Source organism: Balearica regulorum, chromosome 4, assembly GCF_011004875.1.
Source record: "Balearica regulorum gibbericeps isolate bBalReg1 chromosome 4, bBalReg1.pri, whole genome shotgun sequence".
NCBI lineage: Eukaryota > Metazoa > Chordata > Aves > Gruiformes > Gruidae > Balearica > Balearica regulorum.
The window spans coordinates 23073193-23094814 of NC_046187.1; the positions used below are offsets into that span (position 1 = coordinate 23073193).

At 42.6% G+C, this 21622-nt stretch overlaps 1 protein-coding gene across 1 annotated transcript in view; it reads right to left on the minus strand.

The window, feature by feature from the left end:
* Positions 1–15905, minus strand: part of LOC104635120 (transmembrane protease serine 11E-like) — a 42793-nt gene extending 26888 nt beyond the window's left edge. Inside the window, exons 1-3 of the mRNA XM_075750717.1 lie at positions 15742–15905; positions 7553–7674; positions 6701–6819 (exon numbers count right to left, since the gene is read on the minus strand). Of these exons, the coding sequence (XP_075606832.1) occupies positions 6701–6819; positions 7553–7674; positions 15742–15905 (405 nt within the window). The remainder of the gene's footprint in view (positions 1–6700; positions 6820–7552; positions 7675–15741) is intronic.
* Between the last annotated feature and the right edge of the window lie 5717 nt (positions 15906–21622).

Below are 21622 nucleotides of genomic sequence, written 5' to 3' on the forward strand. Positions count from 1 at the left end.
ACACACTGACAATCGAGTGTGCTGTCAACCTCTAATTCCGGAGCTAAATAAGTCGCTACACTGTCATCTTGGCCACTGTTACATTGCCATGTTTCCCAGTTGGTTGAATTACCGAGGAAAGACGCTTTCTGCTTTGTTTCTAGCCCCAGTCACCCATAGAGGGCACCCTTATTGTACCGTGCTAGTCCAAGGACAACGCTTCCTATTTGTGAGAACCATTCCCTTAAAATAGAGCTTTTAAAGCAGAAGTTGTCAAATGCCCTACATTTATTTTACGATTTTTTTTTTCTCAAAATGTTTCTTAAAGATCTTTTTTGCATAGATAAAAGATTTTTTTTTTTCCATTTTACAACATTATTTTACAGAACAAGAACAAAGGGAGAGTATTATTAGAAAGTCTCTAAAAAACTTCATTTTCAAAGCTTCATTTTTCTGGCTTTGGTACTATAAATGCATTTCTAAATAAAATTGCCTTCAGTGAAGAACAAGAAAAACTTTCAATAAAAGTTCTGTTCTTTTCACCTCATATTGGTACTAAGCAAGTACTTGAGGGAGCACATACAGAGCCTAGGAATGCTTGGGTTTAAATAAGGACTTAGATTTTAAATTTTGGGATCCATATCTGAAATCAATACCAAATCGCTTTTGAAACTTATTACAACCAGGAACATTCTTACTCAGTTTGGTCTGGGTGGTGCAAGACTCTGAAAAATCTTTGGAAAGATTTGGCTGGTGCAGCTACCATAATTTCTTTTTCTGTGATCTGTCCAATTTATCTTCAATTTTCTTTTGTTTCAGGGGCTGGGAGGGAAAAACAAGTGTTTTGTGGAAGGTGAGGGGGAACAGCACACATGCAGCAAATGAAGCTACATGACATATGTAGATACTTGTACTTTTCAACTTGCTGTAAAAAAGAGAGTCATGTTAGACTCCCTTGAACTTCAGCACACTCCCTTTTCTTGGGGCACATTCAGTTATCACCTCTAAATTAGTCCTCATGGTCTGTTTTTCCAGAGCAAATAGTCTTTAGGAGTGTTTCTAAAACCTGCTGCCTTGGGGATCTGCTTCTACTGAATTAACCTCCTGACCCAAGGGACATGAGGCACTGATCGAGCAAGCCACACATTTCTGAGCTTTTCCTTAACACCCACACAGAAGGTATCACAAGCACACCTCGTATACAGTTTCAGCCAGCTTTGCAGCTAGCTCTTGGCTCTGAAGTAATTTGTATTTCACCTCCCTCTCTCTCCCAAATACACACACACACACACTTCTGCTCCCCAGGAAGAGGTGAGTCACGTCTGACCCTAAAAAGGCCAAGTGTCATAAAACAGCGGTCTCATCTACTCACTCACTGCTGTCTGTCTTTTCTGCTAGGTTTCCTTTGAGTTCACCTCAGATGGAAACCTCAGCCAGTACTTCAGGCTTTGGCCTTGCAGATGTGACAGTAAGCTATTCACAACTCAAATGATACAAGGTACTTCCTGATATCATGGCCATGACTACAAGCTTACCACTGGGTATAAAGCAGATAGTCTTTCAGTTACAAGCATCCTGTTGAAAGCTAACCCATTCACCAAACAAGGTTATCAGGTATTAAAGCTCTGCTTTCCACAGAAACATAAGTGTCTACGTGGGAGTTAGAAGAGAACAAACACAAAAAACCTCAAGTATTGTGATGAGGGTGAATAAAACCTGAGTGTGCCAAAGGAACTAGGTGGGTCCTTTCCTGATTACCCATAGGCACTTGAAAAATTCTTTCCTATCTCAGGGGATCTCTTCAGGTGCTGAAGTGGCTTTACGGATTTGGCCTTTCAACTTTCTCCAACTCAGTTCCCTGTCTGCACAAAGGAGACATCAGTGCCCGGGTGCTGGGAAACTGCGGGGTGCTTTGATGGTAATTGAATTGTGCTGAAGCAGCTGAGAATCTGCACCACTGAGCATGCAGAGGACAAAGTGAGCTCCCATTGCACCCTGCTGGCGTCCTTCATCCTTCGCAGTGGTGGCACAGAGGGCAACTAAGCAGAGGCATTGGATTCAGCTAACAAGCCCTGTTTGTGAGCCACAAAGCGGCAGGGATGTGCAGATCTGCAGAGAACTACTGAGTACCAAATGCTGCACTTAGTCCTTGGGATCCTCACTCACCTTAGCAGCACAAAGAATGGGGGGGGGGGGGGTGTGTGGGGGTGTGTGTGGCGGGGTGCGTGGCACCTGCCTGCCCCTTGGCTTCTCCTCCCTTGTAGTCAGACAAATGTGTTAACAACCTCTAAAATCATCATCTCCCAAGGGAGAAAAACTGCCTCCTTCCTTACCAGCTGCAGTACAGGGACTGATCAGTGAGTCCTTAAACTGACCGAGAACAGGCACAGTCATCAGAACTATTGTGCAGAATTTTCCTGTGGTATCACAAGTGCCTCTGCAATACCCAGTAGAGACACTATTTCTAAATTAAACCCCCAATTCTACCAGACAGGACAAACTTCAAGAGCTGTATTCATTAAAAACTTTTCCCAACATCTGTACTTAAGGACACAGAAGATTCTCTTATCACTTGAAGTCACTGAAGCAAGATGTCTGTTTCTAAAAGATATGTCCTGACACACAATGCTGAGTCCCAAGGCAAGTTACCTGATGAAATTCCATGACTTCGATAGAAATATTGGGATAGGCAGTACCAGGGGAAGTATCCAGGTATCCTCTTAATACAATCCCCAACCACTCTGCCCAGATGCAGCCAGTTAGTTCTGTGTGGGTTTCAGATGGTGGAAGGACAGATGAGAGCCCAGGTGCCTTGTGGATGATAAAACAACAGGGGAAATCCATGCCGGTCTATTCCGTGGCTCAAGGCACTCACAGAAATAAAACAAACACCTTGCCTCTCCCCCAGCCACCCAATTAGCCAAGGAGGGAGCCACGCTACACTCATAACTGAGGAGCATCCATCCACCCAATCCACGGCCTGGCTTACCATCACATGGGAGCAGGAGAGCGTAGGCAATAATGGACAGGGCATAGCCCCAGAAGCCAGGGAGGGTACAGTGTCTAATACAAGAGTCCACAAAGACACATGGACTGGGACAGGGAGAAGCAGCCTGACAGCATGGCTGGGAACAGCTCTGGCCAGAGGAGAAAGAGACAGGGGGATACTAGGTGCCTGGGAAAGGAGAAGGGTGGCATAGGTTCTCCTTGAGGAGGGGAAAGCCCACAACATCTAGGATAAAGTAACAGAAAGTTATTGTAGTGGTACAAAGAGCAGACAGGTACATTTGCAAGCCAACAGTGGGCAGGGTAAAGGCTGATGTCCATTTTTGTTGAGCAAGCAGCCATGTATTGAAGGCGTCACATGCTGTGGCTGCTTGGTATCCCCTACTCTCTCACATATAGACACTTGCCAGTCTTCAGCTGAGACAATTCTCATTAAGATGGGCTTGATGAGCTCATTTCAAACTCTCCTGAATGCACACCTCCTTCCCCTGGGGTCAAAGATGACTTTCCACACTGGACACAAAGCCTCCACCCTCCTCCCTGCACACAGGGCAGTTAGTGCTGCTGCCCAGAGCAGGCAACTGGGATCATCCCAGTCACCCAGGTCTATCTAGAGCTGGCTGTCTCAGCTCCCTGCACACTTTGGGGTGTCAGAGGGACTGAAGAAGCAAAGCTTAGAGTGGGGCCTTGGAAATGTCTCCTGGGATGCTGTCAGTAAGAGGGTAGTTGGAGCCTCCAAGGCACTCTTGGGAAATCTGAAAGAATTAATACATTTTGTGGGAGGAAAAAAAAAATCCAAGTCTGGTGCAGGAGTTGGAGAAAAACAGTGGGTAAAAGTTGTGCAGATCAGCCAAGCATTAAGTGAACCCACTATAAAATAGAGGCTCCTTGGGGAAGAAGCCACTAAGGCTGTGACTGTGCCCTTTTTATCCAGTGCAAGAGGGGATGGTCTAGCACAGTGCATTTCAGCTTGGCAAGGGAAGAACAACTGGTCCAGCTAGAAAAACAAGGAGGCTCTGGTGAGCTGGAACATCGCTTTCCACAGTGGCATTCAGTCAGGTCTGCTTTTTCAAGAGAGCACAAAGGGAACCCTCACAGCTGCTTGCAGGAAGTCAGGCAAGGAGCAAAGACCTTTCATCATCTGTTCCTCAGTCCCCCCAGCTCCACCCCATAAGACATTTTCCAGACTTTCCAGTCAGCCCTGAGATTTTGACTGGTGCACCAGCTTCATCAGCTCTCTGGCATGATCTCGCTGCATTCCCTCCCACCTTCAATGAGATAAGAGAGTCGGGAATGTCGTTCACACAATGGGTGTTACTACTCAACTCTGGAAACCAAAGCAAACATCAGGACATTTACTGCCAGTCCCAAGGAAGACGTGGGGTGACATCCCTGTAGGAGCAAAAAACATTTTTTCTGGTGAAATGTCAGCTGTGAAAAGAACTCCTTTCAGGGTTGTTCTGGGGACAAAAGAAGGAGGCTTCATCAGGGAGGGATCAGAGAAGGGAGAACTTGGCAGGGAGTTACTCTAAGTCAGGTAATTTGAATGCTTCTGATTATCAGAGATGATTCACTTCTGTTCACTTTGCACCAAGTATTGTGAAAGACATTGCATTTATCTGCATTGACTCACTGTTTCACAACATGAGCTCAAGGTATCGTTACGACTATGACGATGGGAAGGCTTGGACATCCAAAACCCTGACACCAGCCTGGGAGACACTGAAAAAGACTTTAGTAAATCCAGACAAATCAGGAAATGCAATCAAAAACTCAACTCCCTCCTCTGTTAAAGAGATGGTGTGAAAACCCTGAAAATAAAAATGCAGATGCTCTGAGACAGCTGTCTGTCAAGTCAAGAGATATTTCTGTCTCTGGAAAGATTGCTTTGATTTTTATCACCACAAGCTGAGTTTTGCTTGTAGAGAATCAGACTTACAAGGAACATACTGTTATTCATTAGTGTACAGAGTCACTTTAAATAAGCTTATGGACAATTCTCAATCTCATACATCCTTGTTAGATGGAACACCTGGACCTAAAACCAGAAGAAGTCAAAGTTTATGGCAGGAACCATTTATATCAGCTGACCTAAAATTACAGCAAAGATCTTGCCAAATTTGAGAGAGGGAGGTAGAAGTTAATGGCTGAATTAATGACAACTCATAAGAAAAGTCACAGGAATGAAGGAAAGGCAACATAGTTCTCTGTAAGTTTGTTATGGTGTTACTTATCAGGTACAATTAACATGCTCTGAAATAATGGTTCTCACTGCTCACCCGGCACTGGTGTTTACTGTCACTACTGTCAGAAGTGCTCAACACCCATACAGAAGACAGGGATTCTAAAGCATTGGCTTCCATTTAAACATCCAAATTAATAGCCATGTTCAGAGGAAATCTGACTGCATTGAACAACGTTTGAAAGAACTTCTTAGCTAAATTAAGTGTTTCTTTGCCAAAGGAGCCACATTTTTAAAAAATGAAGAGGGAATGGAGTGGGAGAAAGGGATACAACTTTATTCAATGAAGCATTATTCCTCAGACTTCTCCCCAGGCCTTGCCTTCCTCCCCCCTCAGCCATACACAATGTCTTCTTGGTCAGGGAGAACATTCCCTCTCCAAGGTCCTACAACACAAGGTTAAAAGCCTGCAATTATTAGGTAATAGTTGTAAAGTGGTAGCACCTAAGTAAATGCAGCTTATGTAAGACTCTATACATGAAGACATGCATCAGGAGCAGATCTTGGGAAATATGGTACAGTCCCTTGTAGGTAAAGAGGGCAGAAAGGAAACAAGTACAGAAAAGAGGACAACTTGACTAAGATCTCCAAGGCCCTCAGCTGTGGAGCCAGAAAGATGCTAGCACTGCCAACCCCCTATGTAGCACCCTCCATCTCCAGAACAACGTTCAGCACAGCTCACATTTTGTTGTGGACAAGTGGCATGGCTCTAAATTAAATGACAGTGGGGCCCAAAGCATTGATTGTCCTATTAACTGAGTATCTGTGCAAGGTTGCTAAACAGAAGGTAAGAGATAGACATCGGACTCTGATGAATGAAACACAAAAAGATACAAGCACAATCACATGCTTATTGCTGTAAAGAGCTGAACTCTGTAATTAACATCTGTGGGGAAGTGTCTCAAAGAGAAAACAAGAAAGGAAATTGCAATGTGTCTATTTATTTCCATAGCTACTGTATGACTGAGAGACACTCAGCAGCCTCTGCTATTTGTAGGAGGGTTTCCCAACAAAACATACCGAAGGCGCAGGAAAAGGGCTCGTGTATTGTTTTCTCAACACACAGCAACAGCCTGGCAGGTAGAGTTCCCCACCCTGTAAAGGAGAGGGTGTAAAAGCATGCTTTCCTCAGAGACAGTGGGGCATAAATCACAAAGTCAGGCTTACGGCAGTGAAAGAGAAGACACACAGAAATTATTAGTGATATAGGAGGAAGCTGAGATTATTGTCGATATCTACTTGTCCTCCATGCAGGGACAAAGAGAGGTGACGTGCTAGAACAAGCAGACTGGCAAGTGCCTGGTCTGCCAGGTATGATCATGACTCTCATGCTATCCATTTCCCAGGTCTGCTAACCATGGGGGCTCAGGGTACACCAGACACCTGTGGTCTAAGAGTGTGCTGTTCATGTTAATGACTCTTGTATTATCACACAGTCCTTAACAACAGAAAGGCACAATGGTCCAAACTTACCAGTCTCTCAACCCTCTCACTCAGGTCTCTAAACCTTCCCGAGGACTGTCTGGACAATTCATTATTGTACCGGATGTTGGTGATTTTTATGTTGCCACTGTAATAGAACAGCTTCTGATCTGTAAGGGAAAGAAGAGGAACAGGCAATACTCAAAGAATCAAGACGAATGAATTTTAGAGCAACACTTGGGGCTGACTGATATCCAGATATCTAGGGAGCAGATGAGCCTTCACCTGTATCCAACCCATTCAAATATGGCTTCCAAAAGCTAGGACCCCAGGAGCGAGAACTCAGTTGATCTAAGCCAAGTAGTGACAAAAAGCCCAGTTTTCCCAACAGTTACATTTGTGGCCAAATATTCATATTACCACTTTGGGCGCACGCAGGATCACAAGCCGCGTCTTGCCAGTCAGCTACCTTCCTTCCTGGCCTGTATGCCCACTCAACTCCAAGCCCTGGCAGGCGGCTGCTGGTCATCAGGGCAAGGGAACAGAGAAACACCACAGGTAGAGAGAAGCAGAAGGCTTTGTTTGTTACTCGCATAAGGGAGACCAGAAGACTTGTGTGTTGACCTCACCACAGAAGTATATCATGATGAAGATGTGAAAAGAGTGAAAGCAAGTGAAAGCCAACAGAAACCACAACCCTAAACCACCCTGCACAGCAGGAAATGTTCCTAAGAGATCTGCAAAGATGCTAAATGAGAAAAGAAAGCTCTAGAGAAGCTGGTGTTTTTTCCCCAAGTGAGCTTTCGACAGACTGATGAAAAGCAAACTCCCAGCATTGTGTGGCACAACAAGCACAAAGGAAATGCACTAAACAGGAACAGTGATACGTTATGTAAAACTTACCATATGCCAGAAAATAAACTAGGAGACCAATGGTGACAGCTGCTGCCACTGCTGTTCCAATAAAAATTAGAGCAATTTTCCAGGGTTCAAGATGTCTTATTTTGATGGCTGGCTGATGAATTCTGAAGGAAAATTAGAACAACAAAGGGCAAAGATTAATAAGAGGTCCTTTTCTATTTAAAATCCCAAAAAATGAAGCTGAAGTTTTTTCCCTCAGCATCAGCTGATTCTTCCCAGCAGTATTAATCAACTTCTCACCCAACACCCTTGAAAATGAAACCGTGACTCAAGACTATTTTGAAATAGATTTTGGGATATGCTAGAAATCACAGAACACAGAGTTGGTTGGGTTTGAGGGGGGTATTTATTTTTTGATATTAGGGCCAAATTAAATAGCAGTCTCACTAAGCACTTTCTTATGTGACCCCCCGACTGGAAATTTGCAAGAATAAAACTTATTTTTCATCTAGGTGAACTTTCATACAGCAATGTAGGCAGCTTTCAATTGGTTAAACAAGTCAGTTATCACAGACAGATTGGCACCTTTGGTCCCAAAACTGCTTTGTGCAATAAAATCAGTAAAAAAGCATCCCATGTTTTGTATAGTACATATCTGTACATTATCCGAGCTGCTCAGTCCATTTCAGCCTGCAAAGCAGGACTGGACAAAAAAAAGAGAAAGGGATTTCAGAGGGCCAGCCTCTGCTTCGTGTTTTACTCAGACTAAATCTAAAAGCAAAACGCAAGCACTGCTTTAAGCAGCATTTGCTCAAGTGATGGAATGACAGAGAAGGGCAAGGACATGTGAGCGGACCAGGGAACATAGGTTCTCACTAGATACTTCTCTCTGCCATGCTCTTAATTACACAGGTGTTAATCCAAATTAACTCAAGGAAAGTCAACAGTCAGTAGGTCAGTATTATAGTTAAAGAAAAAACTGCCTGAAAAAGGGTACTTACTGAATTCTACCTTCGGCTATAAACTCAAAGACATCTGAAGATCCTTAAAGCCATTTTTCTATTATGTTATCAGCTATTACAACATACAGAACAGGAAGCCACAATTTTTGGCAAAGAGTCCTTCACTCTAGAGCCAGCTACTTCACTCATGCAATCATGCACACCTTCAGGTTAAGGTACAGCCTCCCCCACGAAAGCAGGCTGCAGGGATCCTCTCCTGAGGGTATGAGGCATCTCAGTGAGTTCCCACATTCATAACGAAATATACATAGTTCACTTCCAGAACACATACCTCATGAGCCGTTAAGTTTAAATACATTAAAATAAGTTGAAAATAATTGCAAGTGACCACTGCAGCTGCATGCAGAAATGGGACAGCAAGCACACTGTGCACTGTACATCAATATCAAAGCTGGTTCTGATATTTCATTGTAAAGCCTTACAATTACAGCCTTATTACTTCGGCTTGGAAAACAACTGACTCAGGCTGAATACCGTGACATTTGATAGAGTAAAAATGGGAATACTCATTTGTCACTCATATCTGTTCTGACTTGTCCTGGATCTCCTAGCTAGTGTTTCCTTAGTCCTGCTATCCTCTAAAACAGCTATTAATTAACCTCTCATCTGATTTGCTTCAAAATACACTTGTGAATCCACAGCAGGGGGGGAAAAAAAAAACCAAACCCGACAGAAATCGAACAGTCCTGTTAAGATTTTGGAGATGAGCAGCTCAAAAGTTATTTCTAAGATTACTGTATGGAAGTTGCCTTAAAACTTTAACTGGAGAAACAAAAAATATGCAGGTATAAATAGTCAGGACTCCACCTCATTAAGAATAATATCACTCAATAGTACCTCCTAGGTGAAACCATAAAGTCAGTGGCAAGTTCAGCTTTAATTTGTCATGTGGGTTTGGTGGGGTTTTTTTCCCCTCCACTCCAGATAGTAGTCCTTTGCATGGCTTATATGCTTTGCCAATATTTGTACTATGTTTGAAGTGAGACTAAGTTAGAAAAAAAGCCAACAAAACAAACAAAAAACCACATTTCACTTGACACAACCTACTCACATTCATTCTTGCAGATACTCTCATTTAAAAAGCAGTTGTCTTGATTAAGCTGCACAGAAGGAAAAACACTCAGAAGGTCTTTCAGCTATAATGATCCTGGCATAGCCCCAAACCAAAATGCTGGGTTTGAGAAGCCCATTTGAAAGGCTGGATGCCACCTCTAAACCGCAGCAGGTGAGCATGAAGAAATTACTATCATGTCAGTGAAAGAGCAGTTTCAGACCAGATGTAACATGGCTGGGACACAGTTAAATATTGAGTACTATATAATTTGAAAACTTTTCAGCATTCTTTTGTACATAGTGTAACATTTTGTATAACTCTTATTTCTTCTCTTTCAAGTATCATTTAGCAAACAGAAATCCCAGTCCACAACAGTTACTCACACGCAATTCTACTCACACACGTGACTTTCACTTAATTCATGAAACCTGTTTGAGAGCATCATTTCAAAGAGGTGCAGAGGGGACTCAGCATCAGCTTCTGAACAAAATTCTTCAGACTAGCAGTTGTTTGATAAATACATCTCAGAAAGTCACTTAAGGGGGGGGGGGGGGGGGAGGGAGGGCTGTTTTGGGACTTGGGATGTCTTTTTTTTCCTCCTTTTTTTCCTGAATAAACTTTCCCCCTTCCTTTTAAATAACAACATGAAACAGCTGTTAAGGTTTCCTCTCCACTCCTAATTCATTTTAAAAACAAAAATTGGTTTTAAAAACAAAAGGTATTTTTGAGTGCATTGTCCTTGGTTAGGCTGTACCATCTGGATATTTCCCCATTTGAATAGAAGTGCAGACTGAGCACACCAGGAGGATTTCAAATCCAAGTTTTCAAAGACATCTGTGAGACAAAACCACAAAGATTGCTGGGCTGATACTTTTCTATTCCCATTAACTTTGAACTTTACTGCTGCTTTGCTTTGTCTCCTGAGGTTCATGCCTCAAAGTTCAATTATTTCATCTGACAAAACGTCCCACTGTGTAAAGTTGGACAGTACTTACAGGGATTCAACACACACAAGAGAAGTAACTATCCCAAAACTGAAACAGCTTCCATCCACATGATGGCCCATCAGAGTTTGAATACTCTGCAGAGAGCTGATAAAAGTTCAACAGCGGTAATTTATTTTCTCAGATCAAGAGTCAAGCAGTTCCTGCTAACTCCTTGGGAACTATCTGTTCAACAGAGAGGGAACAGGGAGTGTAACCTAGAAATGCACAGCAGGATTCAAAACACTCTGGCTGAGAAGGTCACTGAAATCCTCCAGAGCAGAAATGGAGATTTTAAGCCTGAACCAAATACTGGCTGAAAACCTCCCACTGACCTCAGTGGGCTTATATGCCGGGGTCCTTTCTGCTTGCAGCCTACATGGTCCTCCCCTCTACCCCAAAGACTCTGCTCTTTACCAGACAACCATGCCCATGCAGTAATCTTAAATACATTGCAATAAGGGACTCGGTTTCATCTCTTGGCAGAAGACCACCAAGTTCCAAATTAAGATTTGTCCAATTAGGAAAAGAAGTGAAATATTTGTTGACAAAGAGAAACAAAAACCTGATATAAAATTGCCCACACTGACATAACAATTTTACTTGGTTGTTCTCTCTTTGTTTCCTAATAATTCCTAACACTGTCTTGCCTTTTTCAACAGGCATTCAGCTGGCATTTTCCTAGAAACACCCACTGAGACCTTTCCTGAGTGGTGGTAGGTGATTTGGAGCCCTGCATTCTGTATGAGGGTCAACCCCATCAGGAGCATAAAGAAGCCCCCCCAGAATTCTTTCCTCAACAAGGAGCTCACACCAATAAATGCAGAGCCAGAGAGATCCCTCCCCTTATGCCTTTTACAAGGCAGACATAAGAAAGACACAGCTAATTATGTCTGTTGACTTTTAGTAACAAAGGAGTATCGGGGGGAAAAAAAAGTCAGTCTCAAAGAAAAATTAAAAATTTTTACTTAATATCTTGGGTTTTTTAAGGGTACCACTCAATAAACGTATCATAAACATTGCATTAGACAAATCATTCATGTACTTGCCTCACTGCAGCCTGAAACTGTTAGTTCACAAGAGAAATAAGAGTGTCTTTTACCTATTTGAATTTAGATTCAGTTCTTGCAAAGAAGCAGAATTAAAACTGCCTTCTATAAGTCAAACTGTCTGCTTCAGAGGAAAAGCCTCAAAGGTCTTCCTCACCAGGGCAGAAAGCACGCTCTGACAACTGTGGGAACCCCTCCATTACCTGCAGTGAGCTTCATATCAGAGACAGTGTCTAGCTAAGTCAGCATGCACCATGAAAGGGAACACAGGCTCTGCTTTGGCATGCACGCACTGACAGTGTCTGCTCAAGAAAGGTGCTGACAGGACAGCCTAACAGCCAAACCTAAACCAGTCAGCTAGAGATGATCTCTTGTGGGCTATTAAATGTGCTTTGGTTTTAGTCCTATAAGGAAGGTATGCTTAGACAGACATTTTCTTCACAATTTTTAGAATATATGCGGTACTTCTCTCTTAATAAAAAGAGAGAAAAACAAAATTTGAGAAAAAAAATGATAAAAGCATTGTACCAGCCTTAGCAATAATTGTAATATATTGTAATATATAATTATTATAAATATATAATAATTGTAATATATAAATACACACATAATAGGACAGTGATGGTGTTTTAATCTACTTAGTGAAATAAGTCTGTTTACTGGTATATGAAATGTCACTGTAAAACAACTATACTTAACATCACTCCTGAAGAGTTCTGCAAGTTTGATACAACAGATCAGCCTTTCTGCCTTCGTGATAGTTTGTGTGCATCTGTGACAGCTTATATCCACTGAGAATCTGACCCAAAGTACCCAGATTTTCCTGTAGTTTGGAAGCTTACATTTCTGGCTCAATAATAAGTTTTTCCATATTTTATACTTTATATATAATAAACAATTGCTAGGCTGGGTAGATAAACAGTGAGATGCTGTAATCTAGCAACGTATTTTCACTGAACAGAGATGGACAAATTTCTTCATGGGAGAAATGCTGCTGAAATTAGAGAAGGTTCCTTAGACAAGAGGTTCAGCTAAGACTCTGAAACCCCAGGCGATTCTCCAGTGGCAGAGAAACTGGACAATTCCTGTGTTCAGTTCTGTATGAAATCTGTCCCTCTGTTAACACCAGATCTGTCCACAGATCACATGAAGTTTTCAAATTGTCTTGAATCAGAAGCATCCCAAGCTTTGTGTTAGCTCAACTTCATTCAGAATGAAGATCTCTGTGTGACCAGAAATACAGACACGGAAGGAGTATGTGATGGAAGCAGAATGACTTGATTTTAAAATTTTATGCTGACTAAAAATGCCCAATCATAAAACTGTCCGTGAAAAAATTTAACGTGAGGCACTTCTGCAACACCCTCTAACAGGAACACCAGAGGCCAGAAAAGTTCCTGGGTTTCCACTGGGGCTTGCTCAGCTAACAAAGAGGACTAGATTTTAAGGCTCAGGAGGAGGTCCTTTCTCATTCTGGTTTTCCTGTCTAAAATGGTCAGAAACTCAGTGAATGTGGCAAGGAAACACAAATGGTACCAATTCCATACGAGTCAAATCAGGTGTGATGAGTACCAGAATCAAAAGTATTTCACTAGGGTTTCCTGGAATCAGGATCTAATCTGGGGCAAACTGAGCAAAATAGGTTTCTGTTTGGCACTGTGCAGGAACCACATCTGCCTCCTGCAATAATCAAGGTTAACTCCCATTAATGCCAATGGGACATGAGCGTCCTTGCACCAGGGCTGGTATCCATTTCCTGCTACACCTCAGCAGTCTGTAATTTACATTCATTTTGCCCACCTACTGCATAACAAATTGGTGCGAGTGGCACTGCATTTCCACCTACATATTCACTTTTAGACTACCACATACACCACCAGCTACTCTGTACCTCACCCTGCCAGGGCACGAGACCTTCACAAGGAAGTTGTGGGTACAACACTGCATTTGCTCCCCAGACTGCAGGACACAGCACAACCGAGAGACAAGACCAGCAAGGCTGTCTACTCCACCCAGTTTTCCTTACCAGCTTTGCTTCCTGAAGGATTTTATGGAGCACACGATCCAACGTAGCTTTAAATGTTGTGAAAAGAGGCATCTTGGAACTAGATAAAACTAATAGTGAAGCACCACTCTTATAACAGAATAAGACACAGCATGATGAGCTCAAACAGCAAGGCTTACAGCTCCACACTCAGATCTACATCCCTGCCCAGCAAAGAACTCTGGACATTTAACAGGCTACACAGGGTCTTTGATTAAGGCCAGCCAGTCTCCATCCCTTCCCAAATGTGTAATGTTTAATCATCCAACATAGATTTCCCTTAACGTACTTTAGATTTTATAGTAATCTAAACAACTACTTAAACAACTAAATCCTTTCCTAACTAGGATCCAATCAAACTGGACTCAGATGTTATTTAACTTCCCTCTAGCACTCTGTTATTAAAATTATTTACACCACTGTTATCAACAAGACATGGCAACTAGATTTACAGCTAACTAGAAAAAGGAATGGCTTTTTGATTCTGCTAGGTAGAGAACTCACACTTAGTTTTCCCTCTTTATGTAACACACGCAAACTGGTATTCACAATTGATGGAGATTTCTTCCTCACCTGACAGTTAGAGCAGCATAACTTTTAAGGTATGGATATTAAACAGTGCAGAGGATCTTTGGGTATTGAGCAGGGTACCACTAAGGAGCACAGAACCAAAAGCTGAACTCAGTCTTGTCCTAGCAAAGTCAACACTGTATCGACTAAAATGATATTGTCCTCACAAAATGAGAAGAACAGTGAAATGGGCATAAAGAATAATTCTGTCAATCCAGAAACAAAGTTTCTACTTCATTATGTCCATAAATCATTAAAAATCTCTAACTTTTAAAAATACTGAGGATGGAAAGAATAAGTAGTATCTTGCAATCATCCACTGCCATTTGCCCAAAGCAACGCCAGAGAGAAGACTAATATTGTAGTCTGTAGCAATCACACACAAAAAATCAGCCATCCAGCCAAATCATTAGGGTGTTAAAAAATAAAACCAACAAAAAACCCAGGTTATTTTGGATTTTGTTTCTGAGTTCATACTTTTAAGCTCCATCAATCGCTGAGGCAACAACAAAAAACAAACTCAAGGGAGACTGAGCATCTCCTATTGCTACATGAATCCAGGAACCAGAGCGTTAAACAGAAACGACAAATTCCAGGAGGCTCGCTGTACATTTATGTTATGACCAGATCCCTGCTCTGACCCAAAAGAGCATAGGAGAGTGTCCCAGCTGGGAGACTTTTCTTGTAAAAATACTTTGAACTTTCCAGCACTGTCTTAAATATTGTTACAGTAGAACAAAACTAAGGATATCCAACATCTCTGACTGCAGAAAATACTTTCAGATACAAAACACCTTGTCTTTACTCCCTAGAAATACTGGCTTCCTCCTTAAAAATACTAGGGTCAAAATTGACACCTATAGTGTTCTCCTTATGTAGTTGTGCTGCTGTCACTGATTTAACTAGGACCTTTTGCAGGGTTTGGGGGAAATAATATTGCAACTAGACCTGATCAAAACCCATTGCTTCCCAAAATTGTGTTAACATTTGATTTTGACGCAAAAGAGCTTCCTGGATTCTGCACTGCTGCAATAAAAGCCTGCTGGGGACAGGATAAGACAATCACAGGGAGGAAAAGTGCATGTCAACCTAAGCCATCACATCATCTGTCTAAACAGAAAGCAAATCTTTGTGATCCTGACCATACCAGGGAAGGATTTCCCTCTGCATTTCTTACTCCAGCCATACGTTATTCTTTCCATCCAGACCACAACCTCCAAAACCTCCTTTTCAGCCTGCAACTTATTGTTTAGCTTTCCCTCTGTCTATCACCCCTTTTCAGGCTGCACATTTCAGACAGACAGATCCACGATGTCCCCTAGATCTAAAAGGATGAAAGGGGTAGAGATAGAGCAATGAGGTCCAAGGTCAGGACCTTCCAAGAGAGCAAACAGATTTCTTTTCTGATCTATATACGTCCTTGAAGTCCTAAAGCTCTCCCACAGACAGTATCCTTTACCACCATTACATCTCCAAATCAAACTTGCCAAGTTAAAACATGCCACCTACTTTTGAAGATCCCATGGTAGGTCCCGGTAGGTCTGGTAGCCTTTCTGACCGCCAACCAAGGTTTGACTAAAGTCTGGACTGCGTAGCGAATGCTGCTGGAAAATGCAGGAGTCGCATTGACTGGTGTGACGGGAAGGGAAAGGTGTTGAATGAAGATCCTTCATTGAGGCACGGCTGGCGTAACACCCAGCACCCTGTGGGTTATTGCAAAATGAGGGAGCGAACTTCAGAATAAAAACAAACAGGGGTGAGCATGGAGTTGATAAGGAGACTGTAACCTTCAGATCAGCTCCGCATCAAAGAGCTCCCCAGGCAGAGATGGACAGAGCAGATAAACCAGCCCAGGCAAGAAGACTTGTTCTTCACCACAGCAGAACAGGAAGTGTGTGAGATTTCCCTTTTCCAGCACTCCCTGCCTGTCCAAGTTGTATCCCTACAGCAGGCCTTCTCTTGAGCGGCAGCACCTTCTACCGTACACTCACTGTAAAACCCACATGGGAGAGGCACTGCACTGTCCGCAACGCTAAGTCACTTGCCTCCTGAGATAGCCAACACAAAGGCCAAACATAAAAACAAATATAGACATAAATGGCTTGGTCAGCCAAGCCTGATCTCCCTCGATGCTCACTCCTCCACAGCTATCCTGGACTCCCTTGGCATTAGGAACATGACAACTATAAGTATGCAGCCTCCTAATTACATGTTAGTCATTTAATGGTTGGCATAACCCCGCCTGTGGAAAATGCTTACTCTGTGAAAAGGGCGACCAATCTCCTTGGAATTCCTTTTCCCAGCACAAACATGATTCTTCAGAGTCAGCTGGAAAGGGGAAAAATGGATATTCTCTTGTGAGAAATTCTGCACTTGGAGCTAAAATCCCAAACAAAAAAGGAAAATTACCAGAAACAACTCCTGGTTTCCAGTGTTTGATGCGCTGGGATTTCTGCCAAAGAGTTTGAAGTATTTGGTTTTCCAATGAAATCTCAAGATTTCACAGGCATTTTTATGGGAAAACTTATTATCTTCCAGAAAGAACCTGAGCAACAGAGGGTTTAAGAAAAAAAACAAAACCAAAAAACCCAAGAGGAAAATGTCACCTAATCATACCTAGTCCTTTTTCATCTTTCCCCAAAGATGCTCATTCACAGGCACTTCAATGCAATTATACAAGCAAGTGTCTGGACAGCCAATTTTTAGGACAGTTGGAAAAGCTGAGCACTGCTGCACAGCATCTCCTATTTCTCCAACATTGATTTCTTCCTTTGTTTTGATCAAATCAATTGTTTTTCTTGGCTTCTCCTAGCTCTCCATAGAAAGGGAATTGCTGCAGCTACCTACCTTATGTGGGGCTTTACTGACTGAATACAGTTACCTGTCAAGTACTAATATCCTCCCTAGGCATTCCCTCCATCCCCCCCCAGCCCCGTTATTTTCTTTTTTAAGATTAATAAAACTCAAAAAATTTTGTGCACAAAGGAAATCCCCGCTCCACCCAGAAACACACCCACACCCACAGGAACTCCAGCACTCGATGGAATGCTGGAGATCGATTACAAACCAATCCAGGAGTCAAGAAAATAACTTAGAATTCTTTGGTTTAATTTTTTTCTTTCTTTTTTAATACTGTGATCACAAAACCTGTCATCCTTACAAAACACACTCCTGGAATAGAAAAACGTCATTACGTTTGGGCTATAACGCAAAAAAGCACATAGCAATTTCTGTCCAGAATGGTCAGGCTGAGGCTGTGCATAGTGGTGTCTGCTCACAGAGGTAAAAGTTGGCAGCATTATTAGTGGGTTAATAACATTAATTTCTTCATTAGTATTTAAAGACTACTAATGAGGTGCCCTGAGAACTCAGGCTGAGCACACTGGGAAAAGGTGGCCCTTGAAGTCAGATGCACAGAATTTTTCCTGATGTATCCAGAAGTTCAAAGGCCAGCTCTGCCTACCTGGGTCAGGTAAAAACCACGTTCCAGCAGCAGTAGGTTTTAGCAAATAGCTAGAGTTTGAGACAAAAGTTACCTGAGATCTTGGCCTCTGCAACAAGATTTCATGGAGACAAAGAGCATACATTATAAGACCACCAGATTGCAAAGGGTCTCAGGAGTTAGTGCTAGAGGAAGGGTCTTGGACAACAGATGAGTGAACTTCTGGTAACTTTCAGAGCACACTAGGACAGACCTTCCTGTTGTTACCCCAGAATGTGAACAACAGAGATATTCCAAAAACATGATTTGATTTCCTTACAATCAAGAATTTTTTGTGATCTGCCTAATAAAAATTGAAGTAGGTCACTTTTGTTTTCAAAATAATTAACTGTTAAAATGAACTGTCCTGCAAAAACAGTGGAAAATAAGGAAATACATTTGCCGGCTTATGCAAAATCAATTTACACATACCTGTACCCCAGGAACAATGCTACAGACAAGCCAAGAAAAGACAATCATTAAGGAACAATTTTCCTCACAATAAATTAGCAAGTTGCAAAGTGCTTGGTATTACAGGGTTATTCAGTAAGCTGAGGCGGTTACTAACCTTTTTGGTTAATACCAGGGAAGCAGTACAGAAACTAGCTATCAGACCGTGGGGTGGAAATCTGAGAATGTGGGTGCACAGGATTTTGTGAATGAAAGTGTAAAAACATGTAATGACCATTCTCTCTGTTTAACCCTGCAAAGTCAGCCCAGCCAGTCAGACAGACTGCTTGCCTAAGAATGGTAATAATAGGCTACCTTGGTTTATGTTTGCATACTTACATAGGCTCCTCGGCTGTAGAGACGAAGAATGCCTTTAGAGAAGACCATTGGCCAAGCCCCATAGCAATAACATCTTCGGAATTTACAAGCAAAGATGTTTTACATAATTGTCTACCAGTTACTCAACTGAGGCCACGAATTTTAGACCAAAGACAGCAGTCAGTCATTACTTTTAAACTGAGAAGTGAATGTTCTTGCCAGCGATATTTAACAGAACTGACAGAAGCACTGTTAAACAGCATGGCCTTAAACAACCTGGACTAATTAGACCTGCTCTGAGCAGGGAGTTCGACGATATGACCTCTGTACATCCTTCCCAAACTAAATTACTCTGTGATTCTGTGAGCATCTGATAAGATCAAATTGTCACGCTGCAATGAAATCCTTCCCTAGGACAAGTCCACTCATTTTCCATCAGCACACCTTGACAGCTCAGTTATGGCTGCAGGCCTCCCCCTCCTAAAAACACAAAGGTATCTTGCATTTGGCTTTCAGAATTCAGGGGAAGCTTGAAATGAGCTGCATTTCTTTATACTTTTTAACTTCAGCTGTGGACATGCTACACAATTCTACTCTTTTGACAACAAAAAGTTCATCAGTTTAATATCCCATGCTTTCCTTTGCCACATGAAATTCCCAATCATGGCTTTTAATAACTGATCAGTAAAAAAAACAAACCCAGAAAATCCACTAGAAGAATAGAATGAAAGAGCCAATGTCAGGGCTGGGAGAGAAGCCAGGTCCTTTACCTTGAGCCTCAAAAAGTTACATGGGGCAAGGTTTTATTACATGCCCATGCAGCTTTGAAATATTGAGCATGTGGAGGCTCTCAGAGGCTATAGCCATGGCCTCAAGCTCTGAAGTATGCTAAATCTACCCTGGTTGGTTTCCAATTAGTCCCTCTTTCCAGGCCCTTATAACAGAAACTGCTACACCCATCTGAGTTGCAGCCAGATAGACCAGCCCAGAATACTGAACACACCCTTAAACAACAGAAGTCCCCCACTGCCAGAGTCATTAAAAAAGAATTCATAGCCTGTCGCCCCATTTGAGGCAAAAAGGTAGCACACATGTACCTGTCCTCTGCAGCTGCTCAGCCAGAGCTGCTACTCCGTACAGTGAAACAGGCCAGCCCGCATTTTCTTCCAGGTGTTGCCTAGCAATCAGGCTAACAAGCTGCTCTCTACATCCACTCCACAAATCCTCTCCCAGTCAAGATGCACAGCATCTCCAGAGAGACAGGAGATCTTTATAGGAATTGGACTAGGCCTACAAAGAAATAAGGCATGTTAAGATAAAAATAAATCTTTTACAGGCACATCTTAAATCAAACAAAAGAACAGCAGCATTGTTTCACGCATCAGAAGTGCTAGAGAGGCTTACTGGGAGCACTAACACAGATCTCAGCAAAAGACAGCAGGCTCTAAGCAAGACTTCTACATCGCTATGTCCCCAGAAAATGGTAGCTTGGATTTGATTTCAAGTTATATGTTAGCAGCTAACCTGTCTAGTGGAAGCCAAATGGAGTCTGGCTCTCTGAGATGCTTTCTGCCACAGACATTGTATGTTCCAGTTTGCTCTGCAGCAGCGTGCCAGATCCTAAACATGATTCTTGTGAGCAATCGCCTGATTTATCGTAGACTGCATTAGCCGTCAAAGCTTCATAGACTAAATTAGACATAATGAAAGTCAAGCCCAAGACCTCCATCCTGCAGCCGTTTCACCTCTGGCTGGCCTTTCAGCCTCAGTTCAGGAGCTGAGTCACTGACAGAAAAAGTGCAACATGCTTCAGGCAAGACTGCTGGGTACCAAATGAGGGTCCCACTTGGTTTGCTGCCTCCCTGTGAGACCTTCTGGCTGAGCTCACTCTTGGGTAACCTGCTCTGTACCTAGGTTGCACAGAATGGATTGTTTTCCCTTCCGTTCCCTGCTATTTTCCTTGATTACTCAATGAATGCTAAGAGTGCCAGACAAGTTGGGGACAACAGCACTGGGTGCCGCATGCATCTAAGGGTCAAGCATGAAGACAACCTGGTGTCAGTCGTCTTTAGGTTGTCTACCAGTGCATTCACCTGTCACAGAAACAGCTGAGGGGCAGTCAGATCATCTGAGACAGTACCTGCCACTTAGCCATGGCCATGTGCCTTTTCCTGAAGCTGCCAGGCACTTTGGAAGAAGAGAATCACAGAATAGCTGAGGTGGGAGGGGAACTCTGGAGATGGTCTAGCCTAAACCAAGGGCAGCTGGACAAGGGTGCTCAGGATCACGTCCAATTGGGTTTTGCATATCTCCGAGGATGGACACCCCATAACTTCTCCTGACAACCTGTTTCAATGTTCAACCACCCTCACAGTAAAAAAGTTTTTTCTTATGTTCTCACCACCCTCTAGAATGGAAGACAGTATTTCCTAGTATAGTCCTTCTATCTGGTCTGTCCACTGGGGAAGGAATGATCCCAGTAAGAGCTCCCCTTGGTATGCAGGTCATCTCCGCTGGCCTGGCGAACACTGCCAGACTGTCTGGGTCATGACTCCAAAGGCTGCAGACTGCAGGTGATCCCAAGAGTCTGGGAAAGGTCAGAGATGTGTGACAATTGCAGGCAGCTGACTTTGTATTGACTTACAAAGAACGCTCTGTGGTTAAAACAGGCTCTGGATGCCAGGCTGATGGCAAGCCCTACCTTGAGGAAGGGATTGCCCACTGGCGCGACAGGAGGATGAAAAGCATAGGAGCTGAGGGGACAAACATCACATGGCAAGCACAACCTGACAGGTTTACTGGAGGGAAGAAAGAATTCAGTGAATCAGAGACATGCCATGTATTCCTTGGACCTACTCAAGCTTACATAAAAGAAAATAATTGCATTTTTGGATAATGAGTTCTCAAAAGCCTTTTCTCTGTCTTCATGGAAACAATTTACTTGCACCTGAGAAAAAGCCACCAGCAATGAATGGCAAACAAAATATTCTTCAAAGGAAGTGTCATGTAAGAACAGGTTCAATTACAAATAAAAATTTACCTTAAGATAAAGCAGATTAACTGTCATTCATTATATTTGTTTTGGGACTTTTCTGAACTATTCTAACCAGATGAGTTTTGAAAAGTTTTCTTTACAGCAAT